This window comes from Rosa chinensis, chromosome 1 (genome assembly GCF_002994745.2).
Source record: "Rosa chinensis cultivar Old Blush chromosome 1, RchiOBHm-V2, whole genome shotgun sequence".
NCBI lineage: Eukaryota > Viridiplantae > Streptophyta > Magnoliopsida > Rosales > Rosaceae > Rosa > Rosa chinensis.
Genome location: NC_037088.1, coordinates 6,365,514 through 6,382,599, shown reverse-complemented (window position 1 = coordinate 6,382,599; position 17,086 = coordinate 6,365,514). Strand labels below are relative to the sequence as shown.

Genomic DNA, 17,086 nt, shown 5'->3' with positions numbered 1-17,086 from the left:
TATCTAGCCGCAGTCTTCGTGCTGTGTAACTCGGTGGTTGAGGTGAAAGTGAAGTGATGATGATGCTTTTTGAGATTTTGTATGACGTAAAGTAAACAACACCAAATAAATAACATAAACGAAAGTGCATGAATGTAAAAGTGCAGCAAATACAGTGCAAGAAGATAAAGAACAAGAATGTAATCCGCGGGAAATAAAGTGCAGCAAAGTAATAAGCCAAAAGATAAATTGCTAGAATGTAAAATGCAGGAAAGATAAATACCGGTAAAGAAAATGATAAGTTAAACACGTAAAGATTGATAAGTATTGCTGAATTGTTGAATTATATTGAGATAAAATTTGAGTAATCGCGTAGAGCGTTTGGTCAAGAACCTCTAACAATGAATTCTATGGTCCTTTTTATAGTGAAGTACGTTAAACTACTGAATGAAGGAAAAGAGGCAATCTCAGTAGTATTCATGTTTGTGATATTTTTGACGTTATCAATGATTGATTCTTTCATGAGCAATCAATCAGGTCTTGTAACTGATGATTGACAATAACACATCCTGATGCTCATTCAAGTTAATTGCCCCAAACTTTGGTAACGTTTCTCCTAACAATCAATCTCTTTGATGTGTTGCGGCTAATTAGCCGCGGCCATTCATTACGACGTGTAGGTCCGCGGTCATGCATTACGCCTTGTGATTAATTTGGTCTCTCCCGATCTAATAACGGCTCTCTGCACACGTTATCTTCGGTCATAAATTTGACAATAAACATTTAATGTGCCACGGCTAATTGAGAATCAACTTTGAAAATCTTTACTGTGCCGCGGATATTCATTACGCTTTGTGGGTCGGGCCCACCTATCTGCCACGTGAGCCTTGCCAAATATTGGTTCAAACAATCACCTAGGCCAATACTTGTGGCCTTAAAATTTTACAAAGTTTTTACTTTCTGAGATGATCTAAACGCCGAGTACAATGACATTGAAGGTTCAATTATGAAGAAAATACATTCTTACCTAGAAAGCCACTTATGGGGACGCATGCCTTGTCAAACTGGATTTTGAAGACTATTTGTGCTGCAAAGAGACCATGACAAAGTTGTCGAGGTAAAAAGCAAAGTTCTAGGACTTCCTGTTTTTCTTGGTTCATGTCTGGGGGGCAGCAAAGTCGGTGAAGAATGTTTCGCTTTATGACAAAGGTGCAGAATTAAAAGAAGATGATGTTGTTGCTAGGGAATGGACCACTTCCAGGTTCTTTTCCTACGTGTTGTTCTGCAGTTCTACTCTATTCGATGAGAAAGTCTGAGGGGTACTACGAGCCAATATTTGCAAGGTTTAAAATTTCAAAGTTTGATCGAGGCCTAAGAGCAAGTTCACCCGTAGTCAAGAAATGTCAAGGTCGAGAAGTCAAGAATTCGACCAGTCAAGATACTGTTCACTGTCACTGGACATGGGTTAGCACCCGTTGTTTTTCTCGACCGGTCAAGACTGTTCATCGCGGGCACTGTTCAATCATCACTGTTCACCAATTTCACTGTTCATTGAGTTTTTAGTCTGAATTCTGCACTGTTTTATTTTTACTGTTCATTGTTAATTTTTTTGGGTTCTTTTTTTTTTTTTTTTTTTTTTTAAATAAAATATATTTGATGCTACTAACATGGATTTATGGATAATTAATGTCATAATTATGCAATTTTATTTGGTTTGTATTATGTTTATTAGGTGCTATGATTTTGATAAGAGGAATGTGCTTTAATAATAGGAATTTTAAAATACAACTTTTATTTCATTAAATAGTAGCTTACATAAATGAAAAACTATGAATAAGTACAATACAATTAACAACATGCATAATCAACTAATTATTCAAATCATAATCATAATCCTCATCTTCTCTAGACATCCAATTTGCGTTTGAATGGTCATCATGAGGGTTAGGGTTGGTGGAATTATCCGTAGAGAAAGGTGAAAATTGTGGTTGTGTAGGATATCCCCTGGGGTAAGGTGGTTGCGGATAATATCCACCCATAGAAGCAGAGGGTTGTGGGAATCCACCCATAGAAGCAGAGGGTTGTGGGAATCCACCGGTGAAGGGAGGTGGTGGGAATCCACCGGTTAAGGGAGGTTGTGGGAATCCATCGGGGTAAGGTGGTTGTGGGTATGTACCGGGGTAAGGTGGTTGTGGGTATGCACCGGGGTAAGGTGGTTGTGGGTATGCACCGGGGTAAGGAGGTTGTGGGTATGCACCACCAAAATTTGGTTGCGGATAGTATCCACCCATAGAAGGTGGCGGCTGCTCGTCAAGATCTTCTTTCTCCGCTGTCTTCTTTTGTTTTCTTGACCAATAACGCTTTTTATTTGGCGTCATTTTACTTGTATCAATCTCCATAATACGCTCTTCCCTCTCTTTATTTCGCTCTTCCCTCTCGTTAATTCGATCTTGCCTTTCTTGAAATAGGAGTTGCTCTTTTCGTATTTCGATTTGCAAGAGGATACATGCTCTTTTCTCTTCCTCTTGGAGACTTCGAGCGAATTCGTCATCGAGTTTTTTCTTGCCCTTGGTTGCCTCTATTTGGTTGTTCGCTATACTCTCGAGACTGTTTGACAAAGGACTTTGATCTTTCGCTGCCTTCTTTCCTTTCCGTATTGCTTCTTTGGCAGCCTTCCTTCCTTGAGGCCTCACATTGGGATTTGCAGTTTCACCTGCAATTACCTCATCTACATCCATGTCCAAGTTGATGGGAGAATTTCCAGGAATTGGTTGTGTAGGTGTATGTTGATTTCCTTCATTTGATGTTCCTCCAGATGTATGACTAGGAATGTCTTTAAATTGTTGAAAACCCTCCACAACAGCGTAACTAGCAAAACTCTGAAAATTGTGTTTTTTTGGCTTCTTTTTTCTCTTCATCCCGGCATGCCACAATTTATGTGCTTCATCTCGCTACGAAATAAATAAAAACAATTACTACTAACTAAAACGATATTATAATTATTACATTATTTATCAAGACATATTTTACTAAAATGTATCAATAAGATTTATCAACAAATATAAAGGTCATAATTTTAATGAAGACATATTTTAATTATAACGAAAAATAATTACTACAATTAAAACGATATTATAATTACTACATTATTTATCAAGACATATTTTACTATAATGTATCAATAAGATTTATCAACAAATATAAAGGTCATAATTTTAATGAAGACATATTTTAATTATAACGAAAAATAATTACTACAATTAAAACGATATTATAATTACTACATTATTTATCAAGACATATTTTACTATAATGTATCAATAAGATTTATCAACAAATATAAAGGTCATAATTTTAATGAAGACATATTTTAATTATAACGAAAAATAATTACTACAATTAAAACGATATTATAATTACTACATTATTTATCAAGACATATTTTACTAAAATGTATCAATAAGATTTATCAACAAATATAAAGGTCATAATTTTAATGAAGACATATTTTAATTATAACGAAAAATAATTACTACAATTAAAACGATATTATAATTACTACATTATTTATCAAGACATATTTTACTAAAATGTATCAATAAGATTTATCAACAAATATAAAGGTCATAATTTTAATGAAGACATATTTTAATTATAACGAAAAATAATTACTACAATTAAAACGATATTATAATTACTACATTATTTATCAAGACATATTTTACTATAATGTATCAATAAGATTTATCAACAAATATAAAGGTCATAATTTTAATGAAGACATATTTTAATTATAACGAAAAATAATTACTACAATTAAAACGATATTATAATTACTACATTATTTATCAAGACATATTTTACTAAAATGTATCAATAAGATTTATCAACAAATATAAAGGTCATAATTTTAATGAAGACATATTTTAATTATAACGAAAATAATTACTACAATTAAAACGATATTATAATTACTACATTATTTATCAAGACATATTTTACTAAAATGTATCAATAAGATTTATCAACAAATATAAAGGTCATAATTTTAATGAAGACATATTTTAATTATAACAAAAAATAATTACTACAATTAAAACGATATTATAATTACTACATTATTTATCAAGACATATTTTACTATAATGTATCAATAAGATTTATCAACAAATATAAAGGTCATAATTTTAATGAAGACATATTTTAATTATAACGAAAAATAATTACTACAATTAAAACGATATTATAATTACTACATAAAAAAATTAAATGATTTATCAAAAAATTCATACCTCATCAACCGCATTCGAACCGCTCTTGTACCAATTTTTCGCTTGCCTTAATGCACAATGCCACTCAAAGAGTTCAACCTTCAAAATTTTCCACCTTCCTTGCAAAGAGGAAGCTGATCGGCTTTGGGGCCAATTTGCGACAAAGTGTCGCGTCACACGCATCCATAAGTCGTTGTTTTTCTGATTTGTGCCACAGCCGGATCTTGCCCAACAATTTTCCAAGACTTGCACAATTAAACATCTTCCTCATCCGTCCATCTCCTTTTGTCTTGAATATTATCATCTTCATTTTGATCTCCCTCTTGTCCGGCCACTGGACCTGTGTTTCCCCTTTCTTCAGCCATATTGGATATAAATAAATTTGGAAGATGAGAGCTATATGAAGAGGAGGAAGCAAAAAATTGGGTTACTATGAAAGATAAATTTTGTTGTGTGAGTTGTAAAATAAATGGTAGGTATTTATAGAGAAATGTTTAGAATTTTTTAAAATTTTTTTAGTTACCGTTTATTAACGTTACAAACATATATATACATGTTAATTGTAAGCCGTAGGATTGCCCATTTAATTAAAATGAAGGGCTGAGATTTCATGACCGTTGGGCCTCGAATTCAAACATATATATACATGTTAATCCTCAGCCGTACGATTTCCCATTTAATTGAAATAAAGGGCTGAGATTTCATGACCGTTGGGATCAGATTTCAAATTGGACCAACGGTTGGATTCCACGTGGATGCCGGCCCCTCTCTCTACCGCTACGCGACAAGCGACCAGCCTTCCATCAAGTTGCGGCGCCACGCGTCTTCATGGTGTTGTCCACTTCCAAGCCAAGGCGCGTCGATGGGTTTTGGCAGCATGCTCACGTCAGCCACGTGAAGGCTGGGCTTGTGTGGCCTTCCTTCCTTGATCGGTCATGGAAATAGTCATGGAATTGACTATTTCTTTGGCTGTAGTCATGAAGGGGTGAAGTTTGCCCGGGCAAGACTCCTCCGCTGCAAACTCGTTTCTTCCATGGCCGGTCACCACATCAGCTTTTTCTTGACTATGACCAGTCAAGGTGAAACCAGTGCACTTGCTCTAATATATGGGGCTAGCTAGCTAAGAACTTTTAGAACCAAACCTGTGGTTTTTGAACTCCCTGATGGTCAATTTAATTCAGCAAAAGCACCAATGTTCGATCACCAATCTTTCAGGCCAATACCCATGGCCTTTTTATATGCAGGTCTATGAGAGATCTGTCCATAAAGAATACTTCTTTGGTGCCTGAATTCAAGAGCTTGAGCAGGGAAGAAAAGTTCAGAACCCATCGAAATCTTTGTCAGGTTGTCAGGTTCTACATCAGATGTGATTAAAGTCTAAGGGACTCATGTTAATTACATGGCATGTGCCATTCTTTAAATCTATCTCGTTGTTCGTCAAGGTGATTTAGATTGTGGCATTCTAGCTTCATGGCCTACTTAGAGGCTTATATGGATTTCAAGTTTGTACTTATCAATTGAGCCAATACAAGTGGCTTTACAACGACATTATTGCAAGAACAGTGCTGAAACAAGACATTTTCACTCAAGACTGGAACCTATGACTTCAACGTCTAGGGGTAATGTTTGGGACTCAAATTAACATTTTTCCTAACAAGGGCGTCTTGAGAGAAAGCCAGGCCAATATCTATGGCCCGAGCTGTATATTTTCAACAAGTTCGAAATTATTGTTTAGAGGCTAATAAAGTCTACTTAGAGACCAAGCAATCTAGAGGCAAATCTTGGTATTTATCGGATTATTATTAATAATCAAGATATTTGATAACTAATGGTGATTTACTTGGCTACGAATATGGATCATATATGTGAAGATCTTTGCATTAAAGATGGACTCATGTATGTATTTGGCTAGGATTCTAATGCATGTATTTGGCAAAAGATCTTGCATTAAGGTTGGAGTGCTGGTTATGTGCATGCTTTTGGTTAGGATTCTCAAGGCTTTAATCAATTAAGGAAGGTGAATCATCCCTTGATTCTCCTTAGTTGCATGAAAGATGCCAATACGTGGTTACCATACTCACATATATGCATGGCAGAAGGTCAAGGAAGCTATCATTCTTAATTGCATGAATAAATGGGTATATATGTAGGACGTGCACATGCTAAAAAAGGTATCAACTATCAAGCGGCAATATGGTCATCTAGAACTCCAAAGAGGCAATTAACCTTGCCTAGAAGTTAGCTACATCAAGAGGCAAATAACTATTAATTATTGCCTACGATATGTTATCACTTCTAATAAGTGTTTTGATTGTATTTAAGGCCAATAACTGTGGCCTAAAATATAGTATATCATTTGAAGATATTTCACTCCTATTAGGAAGGTGAATTTGCAGTAACTAAGTAGCCTACATATAGAGGCTAAAGAAGAAATACAACACACAATCTCTCAATCAACTAATCGCTCAGATTATCCAAAGTCTCTCCGGAGCAACCTACCTTTAACCTAGGGGTCGTCAACGGGCCGGGCCGGGCCCGGCCCGGCCCATTCATAGCGGGCTCGGGCCGGGCCGGGCCGGGCCTTGCCATATTTTTAAATAATTACGGGCCGGGCCGGGCCGGGCTTTATTAAAAATCAAAGGATCCAAGCCCGTCCATATAAAGCGGGCCTTGCGGGCTTTTTCGGGCCGGGCCGGGCTTGGCCTTGAGGGCTTTTTTGGGCCGGGCCTTGCGGGCTTTATTTATAAATAAATATTTAAAGACACAAGTTTTTTTTTTTAATCAAGCTTTGGAAATTCAATGGATAATAATCAAATACAACCAAAGATAATAGATCTATATAACTATATTGTACCAAAAAAAATCTATATTTCTATATAGATACTAATTTATTGATAAATAAATTTTTAAAGATACTAATTTTTTATAAACCTATATTTATATATCATACACTCCAAAGAGCAACCCCTATCAATTCAAAGAAAATGGAAAAACCGACCGTTGGATGAGTTTATTACAATAAATTATGAGTATGGTAAAAAATTTAGCCAATTTCACCATATTTTCGAATCCGATCGGATTGGTCAACCGTAGTCACTTATATGTTTTATTGTTTGACCGATGGCGTGGCAACCGCGAAACGTGCTTATTTTTTCACATCACGTTTGTATATATTCCATCGATGGATGTGCGTGGACATAAGATAAAAAAAAATTAATTTTAATTACAAGCACATTGGTGTATACCAATTTTATTCCTTTAGTTGTATGACTTATACATTGCATTTAAATTGTTTAGGTTCATTCTAAAGCAACCATGAAGTAGAAAATGAATTCGGAGAAATCAACCGCTCGATGGAGAGATTGTAATGTTTTATGGTGATTGTAGAAAATCTAGCCAATTTCGTTATTGTTTCGAATTCGATCAACTAGTTCAAACGTAGTTACTCTTATAAACCTATATTTATATATCATACACTCCAAAGAGCAACCCCTATCAATTCAAAGAAAATGAAAAAACCGACCGTTGGATGAGTTTATTACAATAAATTATGAGTGTGGTAAAAAATTTAGCCAATTTCACCATATTTTCGAATCCGATCGGATTGGTCAACCGTAGTCACTTATATGTTTTATTGGTTGACCGATGGCGTGGCAACCGCGAAACGTGCTTATTTTTTCACATCACGTTTGTATATATTCCATCGATGGATGTGCGTGGACATAAGATAAAAAAAATTAATTTTAATTACAAACACATTGGTGTATACCAATTTTATTCCTTTAGTTGTATGACTTATACATTGCATTTAAATTGTTTAGGTTCATTCTAAAGCAACCATGAAGTAGAAAATGAATTCGGAGAAACCAACCGCTCGATGGAGAGATTGTAATGTTTTATGGTGATTGTAGAAAATCTAGCCAATTTCGTTATTGTTTCGAATTCGATCAACTAGGTCAAACGTAGTTACTCTTATAAACCTATATTTATATATCATACACTCCAAAGAGCAACCCCTATCAATTCAAAGAAAATGGAAAAACCGACCGTTGGATGAGTTTATTACAATAAATTATGAGTGTGGTAAAAAATTTAGCCAATTTCACCATATTTTCGAATCCGATCGGATTGGTCAACCGTAGTCACTTATATGTTTTATTGGTTGACCGATGGCGTGGCAACCGCGAAACGTGCTTATTTTTTCACATCACGTTTGTATATATTCCATCGATGGATGTGCGTGGACATAAGATAAAAAAATTAATTTTAATTACAAGCACATTGGTGTATACCAATTTTATTCCTTTAGTTGTATGACTTATACATTGCATTTAAATTGTTTAGGTTCATTCTAAAGCAACCATGAAGTAGAAAATGAATTCGGAGAAATCAACCGCTCGATGGAGAGATTGTAATGTTTTATGGTGATTGTAGAAAATCTAGCCAATTTCGTTATTGTTTCGAATTCGATCAACTAGGTCAAACTTAGTTACTCTTATAAACCTATATTTATATATCATACACTCCAAAGAGCAACCCCTATCAATTCAAAGAAAATGGAAAAACCGACCGTTGGATGAGTTTATTACAATAAATTATGCGTGTGGTTAAAAATTTAGTCAATTTCACCATAATTTTGAACCCGATCTAATTGGTCAACCGATTACCGATATGTAGAATATATATATATATATATGCACATATTCTATATAGAATAATAGAAGTATAAGAACTTCCACACACACACACACACACACACACATATATATATATATATATATCTCTATATATATTATTATATTATATATATAAACACACACATATATAAATATATATACATATATATAAACACACACACACACACACACATATATATCTCTATATATATATTATATATATAAACAAACACACACACACACACACACATATATATATATATATATATATATCTCTATATATATATCCTCTATATAAACACACACACACACACACACATATATATCTCTATATATATATTATATATATAAACACTCACACATATATAAATATATATATACATATATATAAACACACACACATATATAAATATATATATACATGTATATAAACACACACACACACACACATATATATATCTCTATATATATATTATATATATAAACACACACACATATATAAATATATATATATATATATACATATATATAAACACACACACATATATAAATATATATACATATATATATAAACACACACACACACACACACACATATATATATATATATATAAACACACACAAATATATATATCTATGTGTGTGTGTGTATATATATTTATAAACACACACACACATAACTACAAATATATATATATATATATAAAATATTTTACGGGCTTTTACGGGCCGGGCCTAGCGGGCCTTTGGCGGGCCGGGCCTACGGGCCGGGCCGGGTTTTTGCGGGCTTTAGGCGGGCCGGCCCTCGGCCCACCAAGGCGGGCTTTTGCGGGTTTTTTGACGGGCCGGGCCGGGCTAAAAGCCCTCCGGGCCGGCGGGCCTCCATCGGCCCACTTGATCCGCGGGCTTTTTGATGAGGCCTACTTTAACCTAGTTGAAACCAGCGAAGCTAGGGTAACGCCCCAGCAAACCAGCGAAACTAAAGTCGCGCTTTAGCAAAACCCTATTTTCTCCTACTTCCCGGTGATTGCTCTGCTCAACCTGCAACGTTGAGCATCGATTCGGTGACGCAAGAGATCGATCACATCCAAAGTTCTTATCCGTAAGGCAAAAGAAAAAATCTTCTGATGAGGTTGGTGCTCTCCTCGTCCACAACATTTGAAGAAGAAGTCAGGTCAATAAACGGCCCGACAACTACAGCCCACGGTGTTGGCACGCTTGTGCAATTATATCACCAAAAAGAGACTGTTTGCTAGCCCAAGCTTGGTCACAAGCAAACACCCTGTAAGTGATGAGTTAATCATTCCCACTAACTACTCAACACTGTTGACAGACTGAGATGGACTAGAAGTAGCAGGAGGAGAATTAAATTTGTTTGGTGACCATCCTTACGGAGGTAAGGAATCGAAGGAAATTAATATCATCGATCGTGAGTCAGTGAACAAGAAACCTTGAAAAGTATCACTTTTTTTTTTTTTTTTTAATATGCGATGAAAAGCATCACGGTTAGACTAGCTGTTCATTTCAGTGAACTATCAAGCTTTGCTGGGTAGCTCTTTTATATATAGAGGAAAGCCCAAGAACTCTGGTGCCGTACTGTTTATAAATCTGTAAAGGTAAAAGATTGTTAATACACTTGCAACCATGAGTCACGTACCAGAGCCAAAACATCAAAATACCTAGAACCATCACAAAAATGCAAACGAACTCTTATTAATTTCTGTAATTCTACAGATGTTTAAGATACTGATACCTAGAACCAGAACATCAAAATACATTTGTAATTGAAGCACATTTAAAGCTTATACTCTACTTAAACAACAAATAACATTATTAACAACTCCGTGACTAAGGACTAGGAGAATAGTATTGCTTAATGGTATATGTGGTCTGCAGTATGGTGGGAACTATCTGCAGAAGGAAAATACCAACAATCACATAAAAAGCGTTCCATGGATTTGAAAACCAAATCAATTGTTGTCTTGTGCTCTCTCCTAGCCGGTGATTTTTCAATGTTTTGTACCTATTATTCAGTTCCCCGCAGAGATCCGCATAGTAGAACTTGACGGAATTCTTCTGCGGTATGTCCTTGTAAAGACTTCTGAAGAACTTGCGACCTTCTTCATTGCTTTCCCAGCTACCTATAATTACCTTTTCCTTACAAAGTAGTTCCAGATCATCTTTGGAAGAGATGAGTTTATCCATGAAGATGGAAAATGATGTTATTTCGCTGGAATAACCATGGCAACAGTGCTCAAAATAAATCAGGTTCCTGAATAAACATTCAAACAAATTATCAACGTCTAACTGCGGAATTTTGAGAACTTCTTCATTTCTGAATGGCCAGCGCACTTTGAATCGTATGTCTGTTATGCTTTTTCTGAGATTCTGGCGCGGTGCCCATCGTATGTCCATTATGCTTCTCTTGGTGGACGATTGGAATTTTATGCCTACATTTGAAAGAGCTGTAGCAGTAGGCATTTGATGCTGTTTTGGGTCAAAGAGAGCTTCAGGAGCAGCTTTATAGCCTCTGGAGTCTTTTCTCCAAGCATGCATTTGATGATGTTTTGCTTTTCTACCAGCTGCTTTCTGTGCTCTCTCATCTATGGTCTTTATTGGAATAATTATGGAATCTCTTACCAGATCAAGTATGTGCAGGTAATCAGCATCACAATGACACTTGTTTCTGCGGAGATGCTTAAAATAAGATGAGCAACTTTGCTTCAGTGGTGCTAGTATGCTGAAGGCGTTAAGGATGAGAACAGGAAGGGAGGTTTCATCAGGGTATATTTCAAGAGTAAGGCTATACAAACTGCGGATAACAAACCAAGGAAGTTGATTCTCTAGGAGCAAAATGTCATGGCATAGGAAATGAAAACTGCTGTCGGTGGTGAACACTGGGTCATCCAATGCCATGCGATCGGGATGGTTACACTTCCGAAATAGTTGAACTAGGAAGCAACCGTCAACTATCATCATCTTGATGAAGTCTTTGGGAGAAATATCAAATCGTTCATCATAAAAACTGCGGGCTCGTTCCTCAAACTCATTTTCATTCCTCTGGCCTGAGCGCCCAATAACTTTTGCGGTTAACTCTTCCAAAGTTATATTCTTCATACGCGCGAGAATTTCATCCAAATAGCTCTTTTTCGCTCCTCCCATGCGTTGGAAATCTTCCTCGCCTTTGCCTTCCTTGCCTCCTTTACCTTCCTCCTCGCCTCGCTTTTCTCGATAATGATGATAAGGTCCGATTGAAAAACTGTCAGGTGTATATGCTTCTGGGTTTCGTCTCCGGAGCACTTTAGGAACTCTGAAGATGCATTTCTTGCTTTTCTCGCGGTCATCGATAATATCGATAACTGTATGATCTGTACCACTTCTATGATTTGCGGCCATAAGTGCTATATATGATCAATCCCCGACTAATCAGTTCGATCTCCTGAAAAGGTTGAAACATGTTGCAATTAATGGAACATATAATCAAATTATCTAGAAATGAAAACGAAATGAATAAAATACAAACTGCATGTAATGTCCATATATACCTAGCAATGAAAAAGGAAAACATTACTTATTGTAACTAGCTGATGAGGGTTGAGACAGAACTTTGCAGTAGATCAATGGTGAGAAGGGGAATCTATAGAAATTGATGGGGTTTGGACCTTTGGTTTGGGTTAGTGTGATTCTTTGCAACAAACCAGCTCCTTTTATAACAGGATGGATGGATCTAGAAATGCTAGACTGATGAGGGAAAGTTGTTGAAAGTAATTGTCGTTTAGGTAGGCATTAAATAATTGAAGTAAAGTTGATCACTTGCAATTGCGAAGACCTCGAAAATCGTGAGTGAAGGTCTTGCCCCCTTTAATATTCGCTAATTAATTACTGTTCCATGAGTGGTAGCTACACCAAACGATACTAGCACATGCTTAACTGTATGAACGTAATCGCCGCTGTCAAATTAATATTATGCTCTATGATCCAGTTCAAACTAGTCTGACTTAGGTTTAATCAAATTAATTCTATTAAAATTTGTACGAAATTAAGTTTTCTTACTCTAGTGTTCTTGTAGTTTCAGGCTATCAACCTTCATTTGTACCAAAATCACAAGATATTTTGTATCAATTTGATTGTTCTACCGACACAATTTAACTAGTCATATAACCTGTTTTACAAATAATAATAAAAATAGTTATGATCTAGAAACTTGATATTGGTCAAAAGTCCCCACAATTTCTAAAAATTATGTTTCAAGCTCAACGGTTGGAGTTAGCTAAAGCGATTCGAGCACACTTTGAGTCTTGAGTTTTTTACTTTAACCTTGTCTGAACTCTTCGAGAACTTTTAAAATGATACATGTACTTTCAAAGTGATCAAGGTGATACATGGACTCAAGTTTTCTTATCAATGTCGTACATCCGTCAAAATTCCGTTATGACTCTGTTAAATATAACCACGTGACGTTGGATTTTAAAGGATAAAATTGTCATTTGACTCCAACTTATTATTAAAATAAAATAAAATAAAAAAGAAATTTGAAATTCTTCTAAGACTTGTCGTCGACAAAAAAAAAAGAATAAAAAAGAATAATATTAATAAACTCTCCTCCTCCTCGACTATACGAAGAAAATGATGACGGATCCTCAACCAGTCAACCTCTCAGCCCCACCTCCTCCATCACCGCCACCACCCAAACCCTAGACGACTACTCCTCCTCCGACTACACCATCATATCCCCGGAATCAACCTGAACCTGATGATTGGATACTATCTCCAGCGAGTCTGCTCATCCCTTTGGTATCGAACTCCTGAAACAACTAGCCCACCAATTCAAAAGCGACCTTTAAAATGGTGTCGGAGCCGTCGAGCATGTTCTGGCCGATCCAGCTCATGCGTCTTTTTTTTGCCCTCATCATTTTCGCCCTGCACTTTTAAATTTCAACTCTCAAATAGCATAGCAACGATCGAATTCTAGGAATTGAGTTTATAATGAATTTTCCTTCGAAATTATATTCTAAGACTATTGTTTATGTTAAAAATTTTACTGATTTGATAGTGAAAAGATTATTAACCCCACAGGCACCGACACTGTTACCATAGGCCTCATCAAAAAGCTTGCGAATCAAGTGGGCCGATGGAGACCCGCCGACCCGGAGGGCCAAAAGCGCGGCTTGGCCAATCAAAAAACTCTCAAAAGCCCGTCTTGGTGGGCCGAGGGCCGGCCCGCAAAAGCCTGGCCAGGCTCGATTAAAGTCCGTAAACTATTATATATATATATATATATATATCTATATATGTATGTTGTCATGTTGATATGCTCATATTTTCTTAATTCTTATATTTCTATGCCTCTTTCTCTTGGTATATATGTTTAGTTCTCCTTATTTATGGTTCATTTACGTCAGTTTAGTATCTTTGTAGGTGTGTTTCAAAGAAAGAAGAAAAGAAGCTAAGCTGAGCTAACTAACACATAAACTGTTGTGCAGAACACCTAACTTCGCTGAATTACTGAGAACTGCTTGGATGGAATTAGGAGTTGTACGCTATATGCAAGGAAAGCCCTATGTGTCTAGTTTCTGAAAAATTTTACGGTTTACGATTCCGACTTTTCTAGAAGGAGTTATGGCAATTTAAGTGAAGGTAGTTCAGCTTGAACGAGAATTTGCAACACAGAAATTGTTGTGCAGAACACCCAACTTCACTGAATTACTAGGAACTGCTCGGATGGAATTAGGATCTGTACCCTATATGCACGGAAAGCCCCATGTGTCTAGTTTCTGAAGAATTTTACGGTTTGTGATTCCGACTTTTCTAGGAGTTATGGCAATTTAAGTGAAAGCAGTTCAGCTTGGACGGGAATCTGCAACATCTTTTTTCATGTCTAGAATCTAACTTCGCTGAATTACTAGGAACTGCTCGGATGGAATTAGGAGCTGTACCCTATATGCACGGAAAGCCCCATGTGTCTAGTTTCTGAAGAATTTTACGGTTTGCGATTCTAACTTTTCTAGAAGGAGTTATGGCAATTTAAGTTAAGAAAGTTCAGCTTGGACTGGAATCTACAACATCTTTTACAATATGCACGGAAAGCCCCATCTAGAAGGCCCAGCACATATATTTGGAAATCTTCAGTATGTCACATCATCATTATTGAAGATCCAGGACTTTTAGACATGTTTATATATGTGTGTGTTTATATATATATATGTGTGTGTGTGTGTGTGTGTGTGTGTCTTTGTGTGAGTGTGAATTTGTTGTAATTTGGTTTATGGTGAAATTGGAAGTTCTCATATTTCTATATAGAATATGTGCATATATATTCTAGTATTCTACATGTCATGCAGTCATGACTACGGTTGACCGATTCGATCGGATTTGAAAATATGGTGAAATTAGCTAAATTTTTTACCACACTCATAATTTATTTTAATAATCTCATCCAACGGTCGGTTTTTCCATTTTATTTGAATTGATAGAGGTTTCCCTTTGGAGTGTATGATATATAAATATAGGTTTATAAGAGTAACTAAGTTTGACCTAGTTAATCAAATTCGAAACGAGAACCAAATTGGCTGGATTTTTTACAACCACCATAAAACATTACAATCTCTCCATCGAGCGGTTGGTTTCTCCGAATTCATTTTCCACTTCATGGTTGGTTTAGAATGAACCTGAACAATTTAAATGCAATGTATAAGTCATACAACTTTAGAAGGAAAATTGGAATAGGCCAATGTGTTTGTAATTAAATTTTTTTTTTTTATGTCCACGCACATCCATCGATGAAATATTTACAAACATGATATGAAAAAATAAGCACGTTTAGCAGTCATCATGCCATCGGTCAACCAAGAAAACATATAAGTGACTACGGTTGACCAATTCGATCGGGTTCGAAAATATGGTGAAATTGGCTAAATTTTTTACCACACTCATAATTTATTGTAGTAATCTTATCCAACGGTTTGGTTTTTCCATTTTCTTTGAATTGATAGAGGTTGCCCTTTGGAGTGTATGATATATAAATATAAGTTTATAAGAGTAACTAAGTTTGACCTAGTTGATCAAATTCGAAACGAGAACCAAATTGGCTGGATTTTCTACAACCACCATAAAACATTACAATCTCTCCATCGAGCTATTGGTTTCTCCGAATTCATTTTCCACTTCGTGGTTGCTTTAGAATGAATCTCAACAATTTAAATGCAATGTATAAGTTATACAACTTTAGAAGAAAAATTGGTATAGGCCAACGTGTTTGTAATTAAATTTTATTTATTTTTATCTTATGTCCACGCACATCCATCGATGGAATATTTACAAACGTGATGTGAAAAAATAAGCACGTTTCGCGGTCGTCATGTCATCGGTCAACCACGAAAACATATAAGTGACTACGGTTGACCAATTCGATCGGGTTCGAAAATATGGTGCAATTGGCTAAATTTTTTACCACACGCATAATTTATTATAATAATCTTATCCAACGGTTTGGTTTTTTCATTTTCTTTGAATTGATAGAGGTTGCCATTTGGAGTGTATGATATATAAATATAGGTTTATAAGAGTAACTAAGTTTGACCTAGTTGATAGAGTTCGAAACGAGAACCAGATTGGCTGGATTTTCTACAACCACCATAAAACATTACAATCTCTCAATCGAGCGGTTGATTTCTCTGAATTCATTTTCCACTTCATGGTTGCTTTAGAATGAACCTCAATCATTTAAATGCAATGTATAAGTCATACAACTTTAGAAGGAAAATTGGTATAGGCCTATGTGTTTGTAATTAATTTTTTTTTTTTTTATCTTATGTCCACGCACATCCATCGATGGAATATTTACAAACGTGATGTGAAAAAATAAGCACGTTTCGCAGTTGTCACGTCATCGGTCAACCAAGAAAATGTATAAGTGACTACGGTTGACCAATCCGATCGGGTTGAAAACTATGGTGAAATTGACTAAATTTTTAACCACAAGCACAATTTATTGTAATAATCACATCCAACGATCGGTTTTCCCATTTTCTTTGAATTTATAGAGGTTGCTCTTTGGAGTATATGTATGATATATAAATATAGATTTATAAAAAAAATTATGTAAAATACTAAAATTATATATATGTTTTCAGAATGATATAGAAAAGCCCGACCCGGCCT

General features: G+C 35.6%; 1 protein-coding gene across 2 annotated transcripts; it reads right to left on the bottom strand.

The window, feature by feature from the left end:
* Positions 1-10,614: 10,614 nt before the first annotated feature.
* Positions 10,615-12,617, bottom strand: LOC112199195 (UPF0481 protein At3g47200). 2 transcript variants are annotated; one of them, XM_040512488.1, is made up of 2 exons: positions 12,472-12,617; positions 10,615-12,365 (listed from the first exon to the last, which is right to left on the bottom strand). In XM_040512488.1, the coding sequence occupies exon 2, from the start codon at positions 12,320-12,322 to the stop codon at positions 10,775-10,777; it is 1,548 nt and encodes a 515-aa protein (XP_040368422.1). In that variant the 5' UTR covers positions 12,323-12,365; positions 12,472-12,617; the 3' UTR covers positions 10,615-10,774. The 2 variants fall into 2 exon arrangements, with proteins under 2 accessions (XP_040368422.1, XP_040368423.1); XM_040512489.1 differs by having other exon boundaries at positions 12,498-12,615.
* Positions 12,618-17,086: the final 4,469 nt, after the last annotated feature.